Source organism: Pollicipes pollicipes, unplaced genomic scaffold (genome assembly GCF_011947565.3).
Source record: "Pollicipes pollicipes isolate AB1234 unplaced genomic scaffold, Ppol_2.1 Scaffold_3447;HRSCAF=4054_pilon_pilon_pilon, whole genome shotgun sequence".
NCBI lineage: Eukaryota > Metazoa > Arthropoda > Thecostraca > Pollicipedomorpha > Pollicipedidae > Pollicipes > Pollicipes pollicipes.
Genome location: NW_023596297.1, coordinates 39115191 through 39140794, shown reverse-complemented (window position 1 = coordinate 39140794; position 25604 = coordinate 39115191). Strand labels below are relative to the sequence as shown.

Sequence of the window (25604 nt, the reverse complement as noted above, 5' to 3'; positions counted from 1 at the left end):
TCATGGCTCTTCGTTTGCGCGCCACCCGCCCGGGACCAGAGGGGTTCCGCGCACAGAGCGTGGGAAAGCGAACCAGCCGGCCATGGTCAAGGGCTTCCCACTCCTCTCCATCCCACTCCCCCCCCCCCCCCCGAGCAAACAGGTCCATCAGGTCGAGGGATGAATACGGCTCGGCTCGACGATCCGGCCGATCAACTCACGCCGCCAGAACAACACCATATGCGTCTCCCAGAACAACCATGACGGCGGCCCCACCTGCCAAAATCTCCATCGCGCCAAGACAATTGGAGGCGAGAGCGGGCGATCGGCGAGACAAATACGCACAAGAGCGCTCAAATAGCATGTTGCGAGGCTGTTTGCGATTTCAGCCCAACAACACCCTCCGCGCCGGCGCCGCCGTCGCCCCAGATGCCGTCGGGAGAGCCGCGCGACGTGGGAACTGGGCCAGAAGGGGGACGCGCAGGGTGCGCCCGAGGCGAGAGCGGGCGGACCTTGCGTCGTCGCCAGCGACGCCACGCCCGAGATCTGACCTAGGGGCACGTCGAGGGCCGGACTCTGGAAGCGGTGCATGCCGGCCTGGTGACGCATTGGACGGAGGGGGCGAGGCGGCAAACCCATGAGGTCACGCAAGACGACGAAGACGGGTCGACCCAGTTGAGAGGTATCGAAAATTGCTAAATTGTCATGCGAGAGGCTCCGGAGGACAGTACGGACCAGGCAGTACGGACAGTAAGGACAGTACGGACCAGTGAGTACGGACGGTACCAGTGAGTGCGCCCGACGCCTACCGCGGCACCTTGAGGTCGATCCTCGAGGCCCCAGCTCGCAGCACCCGGCTGCGACGTTCGACGCGGCGGACAACGGCCACCGAAGACAGTGCACACGATGTGAGTGCCCAGGCTGTTGACCCCCCCCCCCCCCCCCCTCCTTCCAACTCACCGGGCCATGGACGGCTGGCGCTCAGAGCGTGCCCTTTCAACGCTCTCTTCACCGGGCGGCGTAAGCCGCGGTTACCGGATCCCTTCCGCAGAGCCGGGGAGAGGGGGAGGGGCTCGGGGGTGGGTGTGGTAGGTGTCACGCGGCTCGACGCTGAGCTCGCCTGGGCGATGGACTGGTGTGTCGCAGTCTGTGAGTGTGTTAGGTGCCGCGCGGCTCGACGCTGAGCTCGCCTGGGCGATGGACTGGTGTGTCGCAGTCTTTGAGCGATGTTTTGCCTCGTTGTCTTTGCGTGTGGATACAGGTATCGGTTTGCATAGCGATGGCTTAGTGAGGGAGCGAGGCTGGACGAGGTCGGTTCGGGCGGCGAGAGGACACTCGGCCCGGCGTTGGGCGGTGCTGTGTCCGGAGTCCTAGACGCATGCTTGGGCGCAGCGGCCAGTTCGTTGACATGCCCCGTAGGCGTCCGGAGCTTACCAATGGCGGAAGACATGCAGAGGCGCATCGGCTTGTCTGGGCCCTCGTCTGGCCGTCGTCGCGGCCAGACGCGATGTACGGGCCGCGCCGACATGCGATGGTGGCAGGATGTGGGTCAGGTGGACCGTTCGCCTTACATTTCTCGTTTCGCTTACCCCTTTTTTGTCAATAGTTAGAAGCCGGTTTAGTGTCAATAGTTAGAGGCAATAAGCTGGAACCTCACGGGTTCGGTCCAGCGCGCATGCTCGGCCTCTCTCACGTAATAGGTTAGCGCGGTCTAGCTCCTCGCATGCTGCGGGGATTCCCCCAGCGAGCGCGTGTATTGCCCGGCTTCTGTCTCCCTCTCCCTTTCACTAGGCCTGGATCGCTCTCTGGCCAATTGATGCACGGCGTTACTGTTTCGTTAGCGAAGGCCCATCTCGTCCGAGATGGATCCGACACGGACGCCGGAGGGTTCGGTATAGGGGAGAACGGCGTCGAATTCTCCGAACCGAACATGACCCCGGTATGTAGGCTAGAGGTCGAGGAGAGACCGCCTGCTCCGGGATGTTGAGGCATAGCGGTGAGGTGCGCCGAGCCCGCGACATCTCGAAGGATCTCCCGCAGTTTCGCGAGACCGGGGAAGGTTACAAGCGGGGCGTCGCCCGGGCCGGCGTTCGGGAGGAGACACGGACGCCATCTGTCAGTCGACATGGGCAATCGCGGTAGAGGGCAGCACCCGGCGGTGTGCGATGGCGGCGCGGGCACCCGCGACCCGCCGGCAGATGACACTCTCTCGCGGTGTGGATGGACGGAGCAGTCCACCGCTCGCGGCCCGCCGGCAAGCGAGTAGCCCGGCGTGGCTGTGACAAGGACGAGGAGCCAGACGACCGTAGCCCTGCTTTCACGCAGATGGACGTTTGTGGGTAGCGCGGCACAAGACACAGTTTCGCTTCCTTTTTTTCGAGACGGCCGACTCGTTTTGTTTCCCACTTGACCCCAGGCGTGACGGCGTAAAGAGGCATTGGTCATGATGTGACCTTGGATCTGTGGGGGCCGCCTGGGATGCTCGATTGTGCAGGGCGGTAGCGGAGTCTATCCGTGGTGTCTCCGCCGTGGGAGAAGGCAGGAGTCAGTCCGCTCTCTTCCGACGTGGTGCACGCCGGGCCTTATGAGCGATTGGTGACGGGATGTTCGGGACGGATAGGGATCCCGCCATCGGCGCTCATAGGGGAAGACGACGAGGAGTCAGGTTGCCGGACAGGCCGGTCAGGCCGAGTCTCCAGAGCGCGCCGGCCGAGGAGACCGTAAGGCGTGAACGCAGGGTCGCGCCGGGCGCTCGTCGTCTGCCGAGAGGCTCCACCGTCCCATGAGCGCGCTGTCTACCTCCAGGCCTCTGAGGGGCGCGCCGTGGGGCGGTGCCTTGCAAAGCCTGCTCCGGCGGGCGGGAGGCGAGGGCGCAGAAGCGCCGGAAGCGACGCCTCCGTGCTCTACGAGGCGCTACCTAAGGCGCATGCGCGGCAGCGGGAAGCTGCGAGCGGTGGGTGTGGCCGTGCGAATGATGGGCCGCCCATCATGGACGGAACGTGGGGGGCGTCATCCAAATAGGGAGCCGTCACCCTGCAGGTCAGGCGAGGGAACGAGTCGCCGTTCAGCTTCGGACACTCGTGGTCGGCCCAGCAGCTGCGTCTGTGCCAAGCTGGCAAATCAGCGTGATAGGCTTTGAACGGGGCTTAAACGTAGATTTATGACAAGACCGAATTGTGATAAATGAATTAAACTTGACGAGGACCCACGCGGACGAGCCAATTATAATGTCAAGGTGCGGGAAATAAAGGCGGGGGGGGGGGGGCCCACCCGTGTGCGTGCCAAGAATGAATGAGAGGATGTGGGCGCCAGCGTTTGCGAATGCTTGGAATGAGTGTGATGGGCGCCGAGTGCGTGGAGTCTACGTGGATTAGTTAAGGCCGGGGGGGGGGGGGGGAGGGGTCCCAGGGTCATTACCCAGTGGGCTCTTGTCAATATGATTGGCCAGTGCGTGGGACCCTTGCCGGTTGGGCGTATTAGTATGCACGCGATCCCGTTTTTGCCCCATTTAAATATTATCGCTAGCTTAAAGGGTGGAGGTGGATACCGTGGTCAAGGGCGCACAGCCATGGGCGGGGAGACCGCCGTTCATGGTGCCTGACCGGATCCGCCATCCTGCCAATGCTCCGGTCACCCGCTTCATCCTAGCTCTGTGGCTCACATGAGTGTGTGTTGGTGTCGAGTGTACCGGAGCCACAACGTGTCGAGCCGTGCGCTAACATCATCGGGATTGTATGCTGACCAATGGGCTCCTCATTATAAATCTACTCTCGTGGGAGGGCGTGACAGCGGCAGCCGGCGGCGCACAACATCCAGCGGCGGCCAGGGCAGCCGCGCACGACGCCCACCGCAGGACCCCCCCCCCCCACCCACCCACCGCAACCCCCCCCCCCCCCCCCACCTCCCGCAGTACTTTGGAAACTTTTCCGGAAAGCAAGCCCGATGACCGAGGGGGGAGGAGTGGGATAGGGATGGAGGTTGTTATCGCCCTTTATTCAAATGTCATGGCTACTATGCTAGAGATACATCTAGAACTGTTTCTCACTGGTGCACAATCTTGCCTATTCGACTCATCTATGTCATTCGGCAAATGAGGGTGTCCAGCTTCCTAAGATCATTCCTCCATTTCAGCATTGTCTTTCCAGGGGAGGCAAAATGGATGGATAATGGCGTGGATATAGGCTGGTGAGAATTTTGAAAGTTAATCGATGGCTCACGGTACGGCAGATTTTTTATGTGCCTTCATTTTGCTAGCTGCTTTTCAAGAGTCAAAGGCTTGAAACCGCAGGCGCCATAAAACTGGAGATTGTCCCTCAGAAACCAAGCCACAGAATGAAACCCCTTCTGTCATATATTCCTCATCTGGGCCATGCCCCCGGATGTCTCCGGCATGACTGACTTCGAGCTGATCGTATGGCTACCTTGTTGCATATTTTTGGGTCAGCATTACTACTAGTTAGTGTGTACAATATATGTTGGACACCTGCAGCAGTATCTTTCTGAATAATCTTCTCTGACTCCATACCACCGAAGAAAAAAGCCTCGGGGAAGCTGCCTGCTTAGGTATGACTTGACCCAACGGACATTTAATTGCCCATCATGCAACGTAGACGACTCGATCTGCTTTTGTGTGTAGGCAGGGGCGTAGCCAGAGCCTTGTTAGAGGGGAACATATGATTGACAAAAGCCCCTCTTATCGTAATCCCCTCTCTCAAAAAAATCCCGGATATAGCTTGCTTGTTAACAAGGGACACGGCTTTCTTCGTTTTATTGTTATTTTTTATCTTGTAACCAGGACAGAAACCAGGAGTTACCGTGAGACCGATTATGTGTCAATAGACCGCAGAAATCAGACAATAAACGATCGCCTGAAAAAATCACCGGCGCCTTTCATTTACAGTGGTTTAGTGAACACTTTCTAAACCGATAGAATTCAAAAGCTTTGTAAGAATTTTTATCTGGGGTCTACAGACGTTACGGACACCGTGAAGGTAGATTGTAGATCGATATGTTTGACCAAAATTCGAAGATAAAAATTTGGTTATGGTTCGAATGGTCAACATTGTGTATGAACATAGCCAAGCCATGCTTGTCTAGAAATGCTATACATCCTGTCAGAAACGATTAGTGATACAATTTTTGACATGCGCGCTCGTAGATCGCGCTCAGTAGCAACAAAATGTTGATACCAGGCGTTGCAGTCTCCATATTCGGCGGAGCGTTGGTACGGTGGCTAACTTTTAGCCGAGGCTCACCGGTGGGTGAAAATGATGGCGTTCTGAAATAATTGCCCTTGTATACTTAAATTAATAAGCAATACAGGTCATGTGACGTGATTTTGAGCATGCGCACTCGCAAGTCTTGGTCACAAACCTCGACGTCAGGCGTTGCAGTCTCCATGGGTCGTCTAGAGTTGCCCCAGGAGCCAATACTGAGCCAGTGCCAACGGGTGCACGAAAAAATGACGCTTCTGAAAAATTATGTTTGAATGCTGCAGGACATCAAATCTTTCATTTAGAAGGCGGTCTGGGCGCATATTTCAGGTGTGCAATTTTTAGACTGATAGAAGAACGGATTGGCCCCTAAAGCACCGCGAAGTGGTGCTGGAATCTGGTGGTGGAACTGGAAGAGTAAAGGTAGAATCTCTATTTTTCGTGTTTCTTTTACTACCAATCTGCCCAGAGGACAGATTAATACGGTGCACGCCATCTGGTGGCGCTTGCAGTGGCCGACGTCATTCGGTTCTACGGAAGCTGCAACCCAGGCCATCGCTGCCCTTGCTCTCTAGGCTGTGGGCGGGCATGTTTAAACCTTTTCATATAATATGTTCAACTAATCCGCTTTGAAAAAAAGAACGCTCTCAGGCAAGCATGGGGTGGCCTTGTTCGTTTTTTTTTACCTCATTTCGATCCACTATATCCAAAAATAATGAGACCCCCACTCTGCTCAACAATAATGAGATCCATTATATCCTTCCAGACAAGGGGCCCCTTGGGTAGAACACCAGGAGCACATTACCGTTTCCGGTCAAGGGCTGAACGGCCATTCCGTCCTATCGCAAAGTGTCTTCTGGCTGTCATTCTGGCAACAATTACAAAAATATACCATATCCAGTCGTTCCCACGGGAGGCATTCTGACCCGCGAAGTTGGCCCCGGATCAGCATAGGAACCCTCACTGACGCAACAACATCCCTGATCGCCGCGGGTGGTTCAATAATTGTCACACAGACTTCAGTTCCATGTTGTGCTGTGTCCTTCAGGGATATTGAGGACTCGCTGAACGTAGATTGTTGATTAAGTGGGGTCCCAAATTTGTATTAGCATGGCTTATCCATGCTCGCTTTAAAATGTCCAAGATTCTATCCGAACTGATTACTGATAAAAAAAACCTACGTAGTCTGATTCGGAACATGCGCACTCGCAAGTCATAGGAACAACAGTCTCGACGCCGGGCGTTGCAATCTCCATGGGCTGCGCGGCGTCGGCCTTATGGCTGTGACGCTAAGCGATGGCCAATAAGCAAGTGAACAAGATGACGCATCTTGAGGAAGATGGCTGCTGGACTAGGTAAATCGGTATGAATGTTTAGCGTAGTGCGAAAGTAAGCTAAACACAACCTTAATCTGAAAAATGGTGGGGGGCCGTTAACACTGCTGGCCCCCATCTTGAAAAGTGGGGTGAAATGGCCCGCTGCCCCCCTCCCCCGGTTCCTCTACCCATGCTCAGAACTAGTTGCATCTAATAACAGCACTGCGTAGTACCACCACAGCGCCGTCAACACATAAAAATACCTTAATTTTAACTATTTTCGAGTCCAAATTACGCTGTCAATGCTTTATAACAGCACTACGACTCTTCTCTCCAGTTGCGACCATCGCGATCATGCAACCAAGGCTACTGGAAAAGGCTACGCAGGCGTGACGTCACAGCAATCCTGTTCTACTTTTTCAATGTTATGTGAACAGATGGTGTACATTTTGCATAGTTAAACCTTCTAAAGACAAATCAGTACTACGATCTGCTTCCAAAAATAGACCCTACTAAACGACGTTTTCTAGGCCCAGTATCCGCACCATACTTGTCGTATCCAACGTGCCTGAACATTTGTGTGCAATGCCTCTTTGTGGGGTGTATATTGATTTGTAAATAAATGGATAGCATGTGTAATGTCTGCATTAAATTTATGAATCGGCAATAATTGTCCATTTATCGTATTATGTATCCCTAAGACTATTTCCCAGCTGGGATATGGGCCACCACTCTCTGACTGGCAGAAAGCTGCAAAACTTACCAGAAATCGTCCTATTTTACAGGAAAATCGGCCATCTTAAACTGAAATGACGCGCTCTGCACGCACACCTCCCGGGGTTCACCCCTAATTGCCTCCATTAGGGGAAGCCAATTCTGCGTCTACCTTGGCGACGCCTCTTCTCTGGCTACAGGATATGCATTCTAGTTTCTCAATGGGCGTCCCAGGGTGCTGCAAGCCCGTCTGGGCCGCCGTTTCTCATCTCCACCCTATGTTGATGTTGTATGATGTTCTGCTTTACACAGACGGCTTCTAAGCACTTCCGGCTGGAGTTCGTTGTCGCCTACCCAGAATGCAGTAATGCGCGGGAATTGCATGCAACTACCGTGCGCACCTCCACTGGTGTGAATAAAAGAACTCTTGTGATTGGCCAAGCGGACGAGGTCCTGTTACCGAGAAGCACACTAGTGGAAGTTTGAGCCAGCGTGCCACATGGGTCACGTGATGCTTCTATTCTTAACAGGCGCCCGGGTGGCCAGCTGAATACCTTTCGCTCGAGTGAGGGGTCAGTTTGACTTCCTCAGATCTCAGAAACTGAGAGAGCTTAAACACCAAATTTGTAGGCTGTGTTTACCTGTACTTGAACTCACCTGCGTAACAATTTGGGGTTCCTAGGTCATGACCTTCGGGTAAAATAAGGTCCAACAGGGTCAAACCTCAGAGTTGTGTTAAAAGCATTCTCAGCATCTAGACAGTGTCCCGAGCAAAGGGTCGCTGGTACTCATTTAAGGTCAGTGAATCTGTTTGAACGTTCGAAGGTCGTGGTGACCAAAGTCAAACAAGAATGCCTGGACTCTTGCACTTGTTGCACTTGAACAAACGTAAAAAATACGCTGAGTGGTATGTACAAAATAACATGTTAAGCTGGGTCATTTTAGATCAGTGGCCTATTCGGACCTTTCAAAGGCCCGTGAAAGATGCATAATGCGGTTCCTGTTACCAATAAATTCGAAATTGGCGCCAGAAGCTACTCCATACAGTAAGCTCAAGGGTAATAAAACAGATTGGTTTTGACCTTGGCCTGAACTTCCCACCCAACCTTAGGTCAAAGGAAGTCGTTCATTCAATTGCTGTGTTGTCGAAGAAGCTTTCTCAGAGATGTATGGCCTCGTCTAACACTCCGTTGCTGCATCAGATTGAATGATTCCCTAGAAATTGTCCTCGCTGAATCTGTGACCTGGCTTTGACCTGCTGTAGGTCAGTCACCTCATAACGAACATCTCAGTTTTTGATACCAAACGATCTGCTATTCAGTTGTCTACAGCTATGCAAACTTTGGCGCGGCTACGCTGCACTGTTCAGAAACCATTCCGGAAAAACCTTGGGGGAGAGGTCAAGCTGACCCTCTCCCACCCGAGCGCGTGTTAACACGCGCTCGGGTGGGGAGGGGTCAAATTGACCCCCCGAAGGTTTTTCCAGAATTGTTCCAGAACGGCGCAACGTAGCCGCACCAAATTTTGCATAGCTGTAGACCATGACATAGCGGATCGTTTGGCATCAAAAATTTAGATGTACCTTGTAAGGTGGCTCACCTATGGCAGGTCAAAGTCAGACCATGGTTTCAGCGAAGGCAATTTCTAGGGAAGCCTTCATTCTGATCTAACAACGGAGTGTTAGACAAAGCCATACATCTCTGAGATCTTTTCTTAGGCAACATAACAGTTGAATGAGCAAATTCTATTGACCTAAGGTCAGGTATGAAGGTCGCACCACGGTCAAAACCAAGCTGTTTTGTTACTCTAGGGCTTATTGTATGGGATAGTTTCTGGTGCTCATTTCGAGATTATTGATTGCAGGAACCGCATTATGCATCTTTCATGGCCTTCTTAGATGTCAGAGTAGGTCATTGACCGAAAATGACCCAGGTCAACGTTTCGTTTTAAGTACATACTGTCTAGTGTAATCTTTGTCGCTCAGTCAAATGCAAAACTCAAGGCAATCTTGTATGATTTTGGTCACCTTGACCTTCAAAAGGTCAAACGAGGTCACTGACCCTAAATGAGAATGTAACCTTTTGCTTAGAAACGGTTATCTAGGTTCTGGGGGCGCTTTGGAGACCAACCCGGAACTTGACCTTGTTTAACCTTTTTTACCAAAAGGTCGCGATCTAGGAACCTAAAACTTTGACCTAAGTGAGTTCACGTACAGGTCAAGACGCCCTGTAAATTTGGTGCCTCTAGCTTTCTTGGTTCCCGAGATCTCATGGGGCAAATTGTCCCCCCCCCCCCCCCCCACCCGAGCGAGGGGTATCTAACACACCCGGGCGTGTGTTAAAGCTAAAGCGCACTTTGAAAAGAGCCACTGTGAAAAGAAATTACCACCATTGGGGTGAAATCAAAGCAAAAGTATAACATTTCGTTGAATTCGTAGGATGATAGCTTCATGTTTGCATATCTTGTTGTCTACACCAAACGTTTTAATACACACGCTGGAAAAAAGAAAATGAAAGATATTGCTTTCAGAGTGGTGTGCAGGGAAATAAGTGAGCTTCCTCCTGCAAGGCTGGTTATAGGAATCTTCAAATAAGAATTATGAGCCATTCAGACGGATTTCAAGAAAATTGATATTCCCGATCATTCGCACGCTGTTTGCAGTTTACGCTGATCAGTTTACATGCACGTCTGGTGCAAGGGTGCAAGTGAAAAGTGCAAAAAATGGCGAGCTTCTCCCTCCAATCCCGGTAGGTGACATTGCATTTCAGGCTTTAAGCAGGACAGGAAGTCGTTTTGTTGGTAGAAAGCACGCCACAAAGTTTTGAAATCCAAGCTCCTATCTGAGAAAACTGAAACTAGCTAACTCTGTGGAAACAACAACGTTTTTGTTTGCCTACCCAGTCAGCCAAATTTATGGGTTAACATCAGCTTCAAATGAGGCATTCTGCCTCAACTGATCCAACAGGTATCTGCCAGAACAAATGTATATGCAAGGCAAGTGATGTGTTCCAGAAAAACACTGTTGTTATATTTCCTTACTATCAAGGTCTTTGTCTTTATCCTATTTCATCGCGCCTTCTAGAGACACAAGGATGTTGTTTTGCACGTAAGATTTCATACTTTTGACCAAGAAAACAGTATGTTTTGGCCCTTCTGAAAATAATACATTTCCTGGCAATCAGCTAAACTTCTCTGCCTTCAAATAGATGAAATGTGATAGCTTCAACAACAACCGTTTCTTTGAAAACAAGTGTTCAAGCAACAGATATTGGTATGTTTGTTGTAGTTTTGTATAGTGTTATAGACTTTTAGGTCAAGTAATATATAGGTATATTGTGACGTGTTGCATGTGCATGTCGTGGTGATTGTGCACGTGCTCTTCTTGTCGCATGCCGTATTGTCTTGCATGGTGGTCGCTTGGTGCATGCGGTCGTAGGACGCCGTCGTTGCTGCACGCTGCATGCCCTTATGCTAGCTCCCAGGGCTGCAATGCTGTGTATGGCTAGTTGTCAAGTAATGAATGCTTTCCATGCGTTGCAGAATGAGTGTCCAGTTCGACGGCGTACTACTTCCTGAATAATGTACAGTTTGGCAGCCGTCACAGAATGTACAAGCATATGTGCCAGGAATGACAAATAGGTCTTCCCCATTGTTGGACTACGGTGTTACAGTGTCTTAGTACAGTGTTTCTCAGCCTAGTCTTGAAAAGTGAACAACAACAACAAATAACCTTGAAGAATTGTCATAGCTCCTCGTTGCGGAAGTAAAATTATGGTAAAATTGGAAATATTCACTAGGAATAAAAACCATGTTTGCAGACCTGCACGGGATTTGTTCCCAAAAGTTGCCATACAGGGCGAGGTGGCTTTCAAAATTTTGGTGTCGGGCGGACGTGGGCTTTCCACGTCCAAAAAGTTGCAGCACTAGTAGGTATGTTGGGGCAAGCTGGGATATTAGATCATCATATGTTCTAATTTCTTCAGGAAGAATGGAAGCTCTAGTTTTCTAGAGGAGCATATTTGAGTGCCGGTCATTCATATCAGTTTGGCAATGGGATATTTCATCAGAAAATTTATTTGTGGAATGTGTGGCTGATTATGGTCTGTGCAGGCTGTTTGTGCATTGTTTGGAATTCAAAGTACCGCATTATATTGGCTTAAAAGTTGTTTTCTGAGTTGAAGTATTTATTGAGCATGTGGGGGAGTATTAAGTGATCATTTGCATTTGATTGGCTGTCGATTGTGCCCAGTCGGCTGGGTTCGGGATCTGCGGCTGGTCCCTGGTGCGGTCATGACAAAGTTGCGTTGGCACGCTCAGCTCACGGTGACCAGCATTGGTTATCATATTTGGTGCCTGTAGGATACAGGATCATGAAAGGGAAAGTACAATAGGGCAGCGAATCGCGCACCGCCTTCAAAGATGCATTTCATGAAGGCGTGCGCTGATGTCTCTCCACTTGATCAGATGCTGTTTATTTCAACGCAGGCAGCAGGCAGTGCCTGGCCTCAGGCTCTACGTCGACCTGCGACAACCATGTCTAACCTCAAATGGAGCAGATTCTCGTGATAAGACCTCAGATATGCTTACTGGCGCCACTAGACCCTATTCACGGTCGCGTCATTCATGTACTGTGTGCCGCAGGCGTGTCGCGTGCTGTCGCGGTCGGGCCGGTGCCGTCGGCTGGCCTCCCGTGACGCTACGGCCAGCACCGCCGATGGCTGCAGTTCTGAGTCGGCGCTGGCCAGCGAAGCGAGTCCCCACCACGGCCAGCCACTGCAGTCGGAAGTCTGAGGCGGCTGCAGCTCGGACTGGCCACTGCAGTCGGAAGTCTGCGAAGACTGCAGCTCGGACTGGCCACTGCAATGACGCCGTCGCAGCTAGCGACGGCACACGCACAGCTGCGGCAGGCTGTGAGCTGATGCCACTGGCGGCACATGCTCGGCTGCGGCGGGCTGTGAGCTGATGCCACTGGCGGCACATGCTCGGCTGCGGCAGGCTGTGAGCTGATGCCACTGGCGGCACATGCTCGGCTGCGGCAGGCTGTGAGCTGATGCCACTGGCGGCACATGCTCGGCTGCGGCGGGCTGTGAGCTGATGCCACTGGCGGCACATGCTCGGCTGCGGCGGGCTGTGAGCTGATGCCACTGGCGGCACGTTCGAGCCGATGTAGTTTGACAGGGTGCGTATTTGTTTGGTAGTGACCACTAGTAATACATGTGTGATGGTAGGATTTTTTTTTGCCCCGCTCACAGACGCTAGCAACATAGTTGTAAGGTCATACATGCACTTAGTCAGCCATTCTAGGACTTCGTATTCAGTTTCCCGTTTGTCGAGAAATAAAGCGACATAAACTCTAAAGATATCACTTTCACACTTGTGCTTAGCTATATACTTGTTGATGCGGTTTCTCCATGGCCGACGCCGCAGTGGCCCTGGCATCCAGCCTCAACATCTCTTCTATGAGCAGTTTTTCGATGCGTCCTTGTTTCTCCACGGACCGATGCTGAACTGCTTCGGTAGCGCGGACGAAGCACAGCAGCCAGATGTCCGTCGTTCACTACAAACTTTGCCCTCATCCAATGGAGTGGGTGACGCTTCATCTGGAAGAAAGCCAGTGCAGTAAATAGCAGCATTATGTCCTCCACAATCAGATTGAGCACTGCGGGATTATGGAAAGGTTTGAACTCACTCTCACGATCCAGTCTGAGGCACCTCGCGCGTTTCCCTCCACGTTCCATTGCCATCCTCAGAAAACACAAGAAAAGATCTACTCACAGTTTACGCATAACTTGTTTGCGGATTACCAGCTTCTTAGTCAACCACATGACGTGTTCACTCGTCCTGTATAATCTCACGGGTGGCGAAGTCGCCGTCGTCCAGCGCTGGCGCTAGCGCGCGCAGGGTCTTGTTCCTGGGCGACAGGCGCCATTAGGGCCGTCGCCTCATCTCGCTCCAGTCGTCCGTAGCAGCTTGAATAAACTGCAGCACTTTGATGATAGCCTCGAGCGTAGGTGCTGGGACAGTTTGCAGGAAATGCGCAACCTGCCAAGGACGACGTTATTTTGTTGGTCACTTGAAGTGACAAGATGATGAATGGTATCTCCCTTAACCATCCGGCTCGGCAACATGCGACCTAAGTTCAAACATTATTAATTTTTCACACAAGCAAAACGAAAAGGGTGCTAATTTAATACTTGCTAATAAGACAGAGCGTCATTGCAAAAACTGACCGATCAGTAACGCATGCGCTTGCGCTCCTTCAGCGGCAAAGATCTGCAGCGTGGGGATCTCAGAGCCCAGCTGGCATCAGCGAAGAAAGCCGTGGCAGACAGGTATTCAGTACACGTCTCCTTCTCCGTCCAGTAATCAGTGGTGAATGTAACCGACGGTTGCTGAAAGGTGGAATAAACGCATAGCGTTTTACTCTCGCCCTGGTTCGCCATCTTTTATAACACATAGGGCATAATAATAAACGCGTGAGGGGTCGATGCCACCCTCCTGCCGTTTCCAAACGAAGACGGATGGAGCCTAGCGGAAACAATGTCTTGATCCCAACGAGATCTTGCGATTTAGGGATCATCAGTCATGTTTGCTTATCGACCTCTGACACGTGCTTCTAACTCTTTTTACAAGGCATCCTCTGCTTGGGCAGCGATGGTCTTGAGGACCGCCGCGACTGTACTCCGGCCAGGGGTGAGCGACTCTCTCTCTAGATTTACGTTGCCGGGAGCTGCACCTCGCCTGCGCGAAGGCGTGGGCTTTCACGGCGAAGCCTTTGGCAATGGAAGGACGGGCATGAGTTAACTTATTTTTACGATGATGATGTTGTGGAGCTACTGCACGTGATGTCACTTGGTCTGGTCTCATTAACACGCGCTCGGTTGGGGGGCCAAATTGACCCCCCGAAGGTTTTTCCGGAATGGTTTCCGAACGACGCGGCGTTCGGAAACCATTTCTGGTTCGATGCTGATTGGCCGATTGTGATCGAGGGGAGAAGCAGCAGGCAGGGATACCCTACCCGGGTGCGATAGTGGCCGAATACTGCGACACTTCATGGCAATGGTGACATTCCAGTTGAACGGACAGTTTTTGGCGAGCGGTGTCGACATGCCGGGTACCGCCAGGACACTGCGCCTCTGCCTGGGCGTGCTCGTGCTGACCGGTCACACTCGGACCGTCTCGGAGCGCGGGTTGACGCAAAGCTGACGCTTATGCGGCGGGCGGGGTCGAGTGGGGCCTCCGTGCCGGCGCGAGTCGGCTGGGGTCTCCGTGCCGGCGCGCGGGTCGGTTGGGGCCTCCGTGCCAGCGCGGGGGTCGGCTGGGGTCTCCGTGCCGGCGCGCGGGTCGGTTGGGGTCTCCGTGCCAGCGCGGGGGTCGGCTGGGGTCTCCGTGCCGGCGCGGGGTCGGTTGGGGCCTCCGTGCCAGCGCGCGGGTCGGTTGGGGCCTCCGTGCCAGCGCGCGGGTCGGCTGGAACCGCCGTGCCAGTGCGACCGACGCGGCGCCGTCAGCCGCGAGCCGGGCTGTGGCGGTTCGCGTGTCGGCCGCAGCGGAAGCTTCGACTCCTGATCGTCTGCTGAGGCTGACAGCTCCCGTCGTCATTGCTGAGAGAAACTGGCGTGGCAAAACTGTCCGGACAACCGTCCAGTGCAGAAACGTTAAAATTATGGTAATTGAAGCGTAAGTTGATGCGGCCGCTGCCACCCACCCCTTACCGTGGCCTCCTCCGGTGCCCGCGAGTAATGTCCGGGCGCGGCCTCGTGTCCGGGTGGAGACGGGGACGGTTGAACGCGTCGGCTGGGAGAAATACCCCGCTGTCTGGCCGGCAGCCGACCGCCGCTGTCTGGCCGGCTGCCGACCGCAGCTGTCTGGGCCGGCAGCCTTCTGCCACTGTCTGGCCGGCTGCCGACCGCCGCTGTCTGGCCGGCTGCCGACCGCAGCTGTCTGGGCCGGCAGCCTTCTGCCACTGTCTGGCCGGCTGCCGACCGCCGCTGTATGGCCGGCAGCCGACCGCCGCTGTCTGACCGCCGCTGTCTGACCGCCGCTGCCTGGCTGGCTGCCGACCGCCGCTGTCTGACCGCCGCTGTCTGACCGCCAAACTACGCCGGTCTCGGTGGGAGCCATCGTCGGCGCATAAACAGCGGTGTATGCCGCCCCAGAGAGTAGTTCCCGGCCCAGCCGAGGACCCAGCCTCCTGTTGTGGCTCGCTCCCGCTGTTTGTTAGGAAGCTGGCAAAATTGGCGAGTGCCGTGGTTTCTATGGGTGGGTGTGAGCCATGCATGCCCACGGCGGCCAAGATGCGACTTGCCGATTTTGCCAAGGACTAGGGAGAACACTCCGTAACAGAAGTGGAGGGGACTGTCTCGCCGCTGGCTGCGGTCTGCGTTCATCGGTAGAGATCCACCCAATCAATGCGTTCGCGAAAGTTCTGGACGGCCACGGCGCCCTTGGGTTCTGTATGGTGGTGTGTTAGTGGATAACGCCCCCCCCCCCCCTTCCGTGGTATGGTGCTAATCTGGATAGCGGATGATATGAATTACGTGGCAATGGGGGGATTGGTGTTCTGGTGTGTGGGGGGGGGGGGGCCTATGCTTGAGACTCTGGACATGGACGCTAAAGGTATGATCACAGAAACGTAGACGATACTTCCGGCCACTTTTTGCTATTTCTGAGGGCCTTGATGTGGCGGTGACACGTGGCCTTGGCATGCTTTAGCCTATCAATGAACACCTTGCCTGTGTGGCTTCTGCGCTCTGGACACACGTGCCATCGTCAAGTTTTAATTTTGGGTCAATGTAGGTGTCGACCATATCATTTACTGACATCTTCAAGATCGGGAGAGCCTGTCCCCAAAGGCGATAGTTCTATTACCTGTCTTTCACTCCCCGTTCTTATTCATCCCCGGGCGCTGTCAAAAACAGTGGCCTTGGCACGCGTTTGTGGCAGGGCGTACTTTGCACCATAGTTGGCATTGTACCAAAAAGGAGCGCTTATTTGTCCGTTGGTTCTTCTGTCAGCACCCATGTCTCCCTCAGCCGCCATAAAAACAGATTGTTTGCGTATCGTGGGAAGTTGAGCAGACTTGGGGGAAAGCTTCCCGAACGAGGCGGTAGAGTTGTGCGGCCACCGTCATCACAAGACCCTCGTTATCACTTCTTAATGGTCCAGATTGTTGTTAGCTTAGCTGAGTGATGCCTTTCCATTGTCAACAATCCGTAGACAATGCGTAGTTTAACCGTCGCCACCCGCGTGGCATTGCCGTGTAGGCGCCGGGCACAAAACGCATTTCAGGAAGAGCGGACATGTTTAAATCGTTCATATTTCAGGCGTTGATTTGCGTTGTAGCCCGAGCGATGCTTCTCTCTTGCACTTCTGCACTTCTCTTCCATGCAGTGGGGCTTCTCGAACCCCATCAGGCCTTGGATGGAAAATGTCTTGACTGTTCACTAAACGTCTAAATGAAAAACCTCCTCGGTGCTTAACCAAATCTGATGGAAGAACGAAGAGTTAGGTTGTCGCTGGTCTGGGAGCCAGGAACTGCAGCGGATGCGCACGTTATGTTCGGACAGCGCGAGCTTCTTTTGTGAGCTCACTTTGAATGGAAGAAACTTGAGCGCTTGTCTTGCCAGTCTAAGCGCAGTGGTCAGAGGCATAGTGTCGCAAAATGAGTTTGGGGAGGGCTGGGCATTGAAAAAAAATGACGAAACGTACCCCAAGTAGCCAAGAGATGGGTTCTCCACGTATTCGGCCCACTTTCTTCTCAAAGTTTGGCATTAAATTTGGATCGTTTGGCATTAAAAATTTAGATTTACCTTGTAAGGTCGCTGACCTATGGCAGGTCAAAATTAGGCCATGGTTTCAGCGAAGCCAATTTCTAGGGAATCGCTCAATCTGATGCGACAACGGAGTGTTACACGAAGCCATACATCTCTGAGATGCTTTCTTAGGCATCACAAATATTGAATGATCAAATAACGTTGACCTAAGGTCAGGTATAAAGGTCAGACCAAGGTCAAAACTAACCTGTTTTAGTACCCAATGGCTTGCTGTATGGGATAGTTTCTAGTGCTCATTTCGAATTTATTGATGGCAGGAACCGTATTATACATCTTCCATAGACTTCTTAAGGTCAAAATAGGTCATTGACCTAAAATGACCCGGGTCAACATTTGTTTTTAAAAACATGCTGCCTAGCGTAATCTTTGTCGCTTATTCAAATGCAAAACTCAAAGCAGTCTTGTATGAGTTTGGTCACCAGAAACTTCAAAAGGTCAAATAAGGTCACTGACCTTACACGAGCATATGAACTTTTGCTTAGAAACAGTTACCTAGGTTCTGGAGGCACTGTGAGGACAAACCCGGAACTTTCACCTTGTTTGACCTTATTTAACCCAAAGGTCGTGACCTAGTAACCTCAGACTTTGACCTAAGTGAGCTCACGTACAGTTCAACACACCCTGTGAATGTGGTGTCTTTAGCTCTCTTAGTTCCCGACCGGGGAACTAAGAGAGCCGGGGAAATTTGACCGGGGGAGGTCAAATGGACCCCCCACCTGAGCGAAGGGTATCTAGCCGGCCACCCGGGCGGGTATTAAAAGTCTACAGGATCTGGGATTGGGATCCGATGCTCCGTCGTTATCATTGACCTAAATGAGAAGCGAGACTAACCACATAAATCCGAATAAGGAAAATGCTGAAATGTAATGCTAAAGAGAAGATGCCGTTGTAAGTGATGGGGATAGTTCTTCCGTCAGTTTCGGAAAATCATTACAACAGGCGACATATACTGGTATAAGAAACGGACATAGGACGTATGTCCAGTGCCGCGTAGATCGCGATGGCTCTTGTCAGGTTGTCCTTCAGTGCGTTCCTTTGTCCTGATAAGACTGCTGTACGTGAAAACGTCATGGTCGTCTAGCCCGCCTCCTTCTTGGTATGACTGCCATGTGTCGCTGTGGGGACGACGTCCCAGACCCTTCGTGGCCGGGGACATGTTTGATAATGTCGTCACACTTATTGAATGCCAAAAAAGTGCGTCTCGGAATCCTCGATCGCCCAACCTCTCAAGTCGCCCAATATCTTTGCTTTTCTCCTCCGCCTCGCCCAGGAGAGTAAAACTGGGGACTCGCGGCTTCAATAGCACTGACAGCACTGTGAAAAGCACTGATCTGACGCGCATTGGAAAAACACTGTGTCACCACTGATCTGTGACGTCAGCACATGTGACGTACAAACCAGCAGCAAATGACGTACAGATCAGCAGCATGTGACGTACAGATCAGCAGCATATGGCGTACAGATCAGCAGCATATGGCGAACAGATCAGCAGCATGTGACGTACAGACCAAAAAGATCATACTAAGCTTTGAGTTTCGTCGAGATGGGATAATCTGTTATAATGTGATCTTGTCTGTTGAAATTTGTTTTCGTTTTCGCAATTTTGTCACCCATCGTTTCGCAAAAGCGTCAGTTTTTGTCAACGATCATATCTGGTAAATCTGAAGCCTTACCCCCTCCCCAACCCCACCCCCTGCAACAAGGACCAAAACCTGATTTTACTCCAGTCAATAATCTCTTAGTAGTTCATCAAGATCACTGGAGTAAATGTCAGTGACACAATGGAGATCCTTACTACGCACAGGCATTGGGTGGCTATCTGATGACCATCATGTGATCATCAGTGATCATGAGCGATCATCATGCATCTTAAGTGATTATGCACTAGCAAGCCAAGGCAATGCTTGGGGCTAAACTTAACACAGTTTTACCTTTATATGTTTTTCACATCAATGTTTGTGACTAAAACCAGTTCAAAATGCCACATGTAACACCAAAACAGTGCCTTCACTGGATGCTACTTAGGCCTTTGATCCATGATATGTGTATCAATGTATAGGGGAATAATTTACAACCTGGTCGGCCAAATTATCTCACAGGTGATTTGGACATGAATCCAGCACTGATAAGGCCATGCTCGATTCCCATTTTTAGCAAATCACACCTACCAACAGTTTCATTTGAAACTATGAACCTGGAAGAGAAATATATCTGTAATTATAAATCCACAATTGAAACATAGCTGCTATCACAAATCTGGAATTTAAATATAGCTGCAATCATAAGCCCACAATTTAAAGAAATTCATGTTCAAATAATTTAAACATGCCAAATGTTGACAATATTGAATAAGTGTTTCAAACATGACAAATTTTATCTGCAGGTTTGAAAGCGTGCTTTCGACGGAAAGGAATACATTTGAGTACACCGGCCAAAATTTAGTGGCAAAATGCACAATAGCCAGTACTGCTACTGTGATCACCGCAAGGACACACTGTGCCTACAGTAGGAACAAAAAAAAAACAAAAAATATAAAAATGTTATCACAGCATTGAATGCACTGTTCGTTACAGATATTAAGCAGATATAATCTGAGCAGATATACAGATATAATCTGAATTATTATTCAGATATAATCAGATAATTCAGATTATAAGTGATTTTTCCCACTTAAGAAATACCACCTAGGTACCACACAGGAAGTTGTTGCAACATAAATAAGTCATTACAATGTGCCTTATGTATTGCTATGAAAAGGTGTTCAGCTGGAAGACCTAAATACAAGAAGCCAGATAGCATAGTTAAACGGTTGAAAGACGTAAGCAAAAATTAAACCCCAGAGGAGCACTGACCCCCAGTTAGGCCATGAGCGCCTGAAGGGAAACTATACGGCCTTATTGGCGCCGCCACTGCCCCCGTCATTGGCATCAAACAAACAATATCACAACAATAACGCCAAGAAACACACATCCATAGTCAGCTGGTTATATTTGTGGCTTGCAAAGGCCGTGCTTCGACGCAATATATCCAACAAAAGCCACAAAACAACCAAGTATTTGTCGCGAACACCAAATCCCCGCTCCCTCTGACGCACCAGGTAACCCGCGCACACGGCTCGGTGGCTGTCCCAATATGCCGGCGGCTTTCACGTAGTGACGGCCAGCTGTTGTCCTATCTAGTCCTGTATATCTATGGATGTCTGGCATTGATGTGTTCAAGCTTCGTAAACAGCTGATGACGCCGACCAGCCTTAGCCGTGCTCTTGGCGAGGCCGACCTATGCGCGCCGCAATCGTCCTGTGCTGCGGACAGCGCGCCAGTGTCCTGTGATTGAACGAACCGCGGGCTAAATCACAAGGCTTGGCATGCATTTAGCAGACATTTTTGCTCTATTAAGGTTACGTAATGTTCAGACCAGTCATTAACAACAGAAGTCTGGGCTGGTGGTAGGGTGCTGTGGACTCGGCGGACGTTGGCATGCGTTTTAGCTCTAATGCAAGGCTTTCCTTTTTCTTCAATCTAAGAAGGGCCTGTTGGACAGCGCGTTTTGTTTGAACACGGCCTGAGCATTGGAACTTATCAGCTTTGCCAGGCATTGTGTCTTGCCATGATGTGTAATGTTTTCTATGAATAGTATTTGGCTTTACATGCCACAACTTCTTGATCAGTTTAGAATGACCCCTCATCTTTTGTGAGCCGAAGGGATTTCGACCATTCAGAATGTATTTTATGTAGTTTCGTGTAATCAGATGTGGTTCAAAGCTTAAGCCATATGATTCCACTGATCAGGTAATTGAAGGTGTTCCGGCAGATTTATGTATGAAGCAGTATGCTCGGTATCTAAAAAAAAAAAATATGAAATATATCTCTCCATTGTTGACATATATTTTGCAAAGTTACCTGCTTTCATATGCATTTGTTGTGCCTAACTAATAGTTGATTGCACATTTGTAACTTAAAAGCACTTTGAAATCGTTTCTATTTTTTAAACCCGCCATTACCCGCAACTTTCAGAAATATCTGCCAAAAGCCCCGCGGGCTTTTTAGCCGGGCATGCTGCGAACCCGCGGGGTTAGAAGTGACAGCACGATCAGAAACACAGGTAAACGGCTTCAAGATGTTATTTGTGTAATTGGGTTATCATTAACACTTCTTTAAAGATATCAGCAGGATTCCGCCACTATCTCCTTCAGCGGAAAAATCTAATGTGAAGTTTAGCATTGTTCCGGTGTTTTGATGCCTGTGTGGAAAGGAAAAAGTCGGGGATTGGTGACTAATGCTTATCCGAAAGGACGCCTTTGGTACATGGTACATGGTACATGGTACATGGTACATGGTACATTTGGCATATCAGTCCTAATATATATATATATATATATATTGTTATGTTGGGCGGGCTCGATTTAATCTCTAGTAGACCGAAGGCGTTTAACCAAATTGGAGCATATTAATCACAGGGGAATATAGGCGTGAAGTCATCCAAATTTCCCACATCGCTCAGATCATGTTCGACACGAGTACACGGCGGCTATAATCCCCAGGGGAGGTAGCAGTCGTCGGTAACAACAACGGACACTAAATATGTGTCAACATCGTGGATAACAGTGTTGACAAGGACACGCTGACATCGTGTATATCAACGACGGCGGAGGGTGGAAGAACCGGAGTCTGAGTCAAAGGGAACGGAGGGAGAGGAGCCAGCTACGTCGTGAATATGAACAAGAGCTGAGGGTAGAAGGACCGGGGTGGCAGTCAAAGGGAGCGGAGGGAAAGGAGCCAGCTACGTCGTGAATATCAACGAGAGCTGGCTTACCTTCCCCGGCGCCGCCCGGACCACCACTGACCCATCGCCGACCTCGACCCCTTGCGTGACCTACTCCCTGGCCTGTGATTGGCCGGGTCACGTGACCACGTAGCTTCGAGGACAGACGCGAAAATAAAAGGTCTCCTTACAAAAGAAAGGCAACCGCTTTTGAAATTCAAATCCAACACGAAATGCGTACACGCTCACAACGCAGGCGAGCTAAACCGCTCTGCCACCAGGACGGTGATCGCGTTGGCGGGACAGAGGGCAACTAATCACGTACACAACACTACTCCCTCCGTACAAAGAATTTCTGCCCTCAGAAAATATTCCCGGGTACAACACTGTGTCATCGTCGCACTTCCTCTCACTTCCTCCGGATGCCTTGGTGGTCTCCCGCCACTTGCGTAGGTGAGCCTCCATTCGACCCGCCCGCCGACTACGACAGGGACCCCTCACCGACTCAAAAAGATTCCATGAATGGATCTTTCCACCCATAAACATGGATACTTGGAGACAATATTGCATCTAATTTGCCGTTTTGGAGGATAATTTTGAGGTGTATTCATGTCTAAATAAAGTTTGATGATGACAGGGATGTATCTATGCGTCGTGATTGTCAAATAATCTGTTGAGAGGGGGAAATGTGCGTTATGTTGGGATGACATTAATCCTTTTGATACCAGTTACATTTCGTTCATATGTGTTTTAAAAACCGCGTCATAGCTCTCGGCATGAACACGCGGCGCCAATGTGATATATGCGTGTCGACAAAGTCCTTGGAGGCTGCAGGTGGCAAGAAAAACGCACATGATGATGTTCGGTTGAGCACACATGCATCAGTTAACAAGGCACCTCTCGGTGAGCTGTAGTACAGGTGAGCCAGCCCGTTCACTGCAGGGGCAATTCTGACACAGTCAATCTGGCAGCGACTCGTCATATCAAGGATTCGTGACGCAACCAAATGGTGACGCAATAGGCAGCATATTTACCAAAACGTCTGATTTTGTTGTCTTGACCAGTATTTTGCACTAATAGGCATATCAATAATCACAAGTGAACTTTTTCCATGATATGTGATGCTTGTCTCATTATTTTCAAAGGCGAACGTTCTTTTTAGAGCAAAATTTTTCGATACATGATAACTTAGCCCTGATATTGTTATGTTTATCAATCATCGGGTTTTTCACCAAACGGTCAATTAAAACGAGCCATTTCAGCCGTCGGTGCCGTTGCTCGGTTCCGGTACGGAGTCGCGATGGCGACATTGACGTTCCGGTCTGTCCAGGCCGCCTGCCGGCATGGCCAGTATTGACCCCGTGGTTACGGCAACGGCGAGCCACATAAACCTAAGGAGGCGGACAGAAGGGCGCACTGTCCATTGTCTAGCGAAACGAAACGCCCATGTAAGGCGCCGGGCGTACCCGGGGGCCCATAACGTGCGCCTGGATCAATGGCCGCACCGGCGTCCGGGCGATGGCTGGCTGGCGGTGCAACCCTGCCTGTGACGGCTGCCAACACTGCGACAGCTTCGTTCACACAACTGTGGTCGCAGCAGCTCTGTCACAAGATGTGGCTGTAGCTGCTGCGCCTACGCAGTGCAGTTGTAGCAATTCCATCCACATAACTGCGCCCGTCGCAACTCCGTTTACACTATGGAACTGCAGTGTCATTCATCCGTCTTATGTACCCTGCAAATCTACTCCGTTTTACCTTGATCTGATTCTATCTATATTATAGTTACCAAAAATTATCCGGTGGCGTAGTGGTTTCTTAAGTCCATAGTAAAATATATGTGTTTTTGCAGTTCTGAAAGGTGATTGATCTCGTGGGTCAGGTGGTACAATGTATCCTGGTAAAATGTGACGCTGTTGAGCGTGACGCTCCGTGCGTGACACCCGCAAATGTGCTCCACTGACTTACCATGATAAATTTAAAATTTGCAATTTGAAAAAATTCGCCAAATCTTTGGACGAAAAACAGGCTTCCATCTTGGCATCTAGGGGTCGTCGAAACGAAATCACCGCAATTCGATGTAGCAAGGAACGGACTGTCGTACCGGTGAAAATGGCGGTCAATGCGTGTGTCAACGGAAGCGCGCTCGTGCAAACCACGTATCCGGAGGTTTTGGGCCGTTTTTCAGGATTACTGTAAGATCTCGGCAGCCCGGGTAGATAACGCCGTGAAGCCGATTGCACAATGCAGGCGCGCGTATGGTCTATAAATCACCCACGCCGCTACACAATGGCCGGCCCTTAGTGACATCAGTAATCGATTCGGAAGCGACCGCTGTCACGTGTTTAGATACCGATCCAGAATGCAGCATGCTGTCGCCTGAATCGTGTGAGATGTGGACGTGATAATTACACAGGCACTAAGCCCAATTCAGTGTGCCTTTGTGCACATGAAAGATTTGCGCATCTCGTAATATTTTGGCTGTGATAGACTAAAACGTAATACGCCGTAATTCTGTGCAAAAGACAACGCCCGTTCGTCAGCCCTCTGCCAATCGTGAGTCAGCTATCCAGTTGTGTGAAAGCGGACATCAGCACGTACCTAATGGCATAATATGTGGCGCTAAGGGTGAATTCGTAGCGACCCGGACGAACCAGAATATATGCCGTCGACGTCATATATCACGTCATACCCCATAGATGCTGCGCTGAGCGGTATGAGCAGCGCCCCGGACGACAACGATTCTACGTGACGCCACGTGTAATCTTTACCGGACGCGCGGGATCTTCCTCCGCGGCTCCATCGGAGTGAGTGATGAAGAGGTCATGTATACGTTACAATAAGCATAATTTGTAGTTGCTATTCTCAGGAGCACTCATAGTACTTGCAACGAAAATATTGTGTCCTTGCATGCGCAGTTATTGTCACGGCAGTCACGAAGATGAAAAAACGAGTCGCGCTGCAAATACAGCCGGCAAAGATTCCACGTGATGTCACGCAGAATAGAGCATTCTTGGCGCGCTGCGAATACGCCCTAAAATTCAAAGAATTGTTGTCACATGTTCAGAGCCGTATCTTCTACGCAGTAATAGTGGGATGGCTTTCATCCATTTGCTCCCTTTTAAACGTAAGAATATTTGGAGAAGACAGGAATCACCAGGCATATGAGTGCGTTGAAGCCATAAATGTGCGAGACTAGGTAAGACAACAGCTGTCTGCCTGGTTTTCGCGAAAGTCGACGCCATCTTGGAATGGTCATCGTTGTGTCTGTGCGGGTTGCCTAGGTGCGCTGGCCGGGGTCAGTATTTGGTGTTGGTGGCAAGTTCTTCATTGTTTTGAACCTTGTGTTGGATGTATATTGTGTGGTAGTATGGTTTCTGCAAGTCTCAGGTTTACGCCAATTGGTTATGGATATGTTTTTTTGTGATATTGTAGTGAATGTAGCGACGCTGCCAATCGGATGTGACAATCAGGCAGCTTTGCTCCCTTTTCAGAGAGCATTCATTGTTTAATTGGGGTCAGAGCTCCCCAGGCCTTTAGTCTTGATGTACTCTTTCAACTTCTGGTCTAATCTGTTTGCCTTCTTGCATGTTGCATCCCCAGCTGAGTGGCTTGTCATGGGTGTAGATAGCGGTTGCTATAAACGCCTTCACAATTGCCTACTTTCTGGCTCATGGATGGTGTATTTCTTTCAGTAGCAAGTCACATGTTGATTTTCTGCTGCTAATTCAATGTTTTATTGTTAATTTTAATAAATTCAATTTCTGAAATTTTCTGATGCTTTGTCTTGT

General features: G+C 50.6%; 1 protein-coding gene across 1 annotated transcript in view; it reads left to right on the top strand.

Annotated features, from left to right (window-relative positions):
• Positions 1 to 12177, top strand: part of LOC119092645 (uncharacterized) — a 32452-nt gene extending 20275 nt beyond the window's left edge. The window contains exon 3 of the mRNA XM_037215606.1: positions 11864 to 12177. Coding sequence (XP_037071501.1) covers positions 11864 to 12013 — 150 coding nt within the window. The 3' untranslated portion in view covers positions 12014 to 12177. The remainder of the gene's footprint in view (positions 1 to 11863) is intronic.
• Positions 12178 to 25604: the final 13427 nt, after the last annotated feature.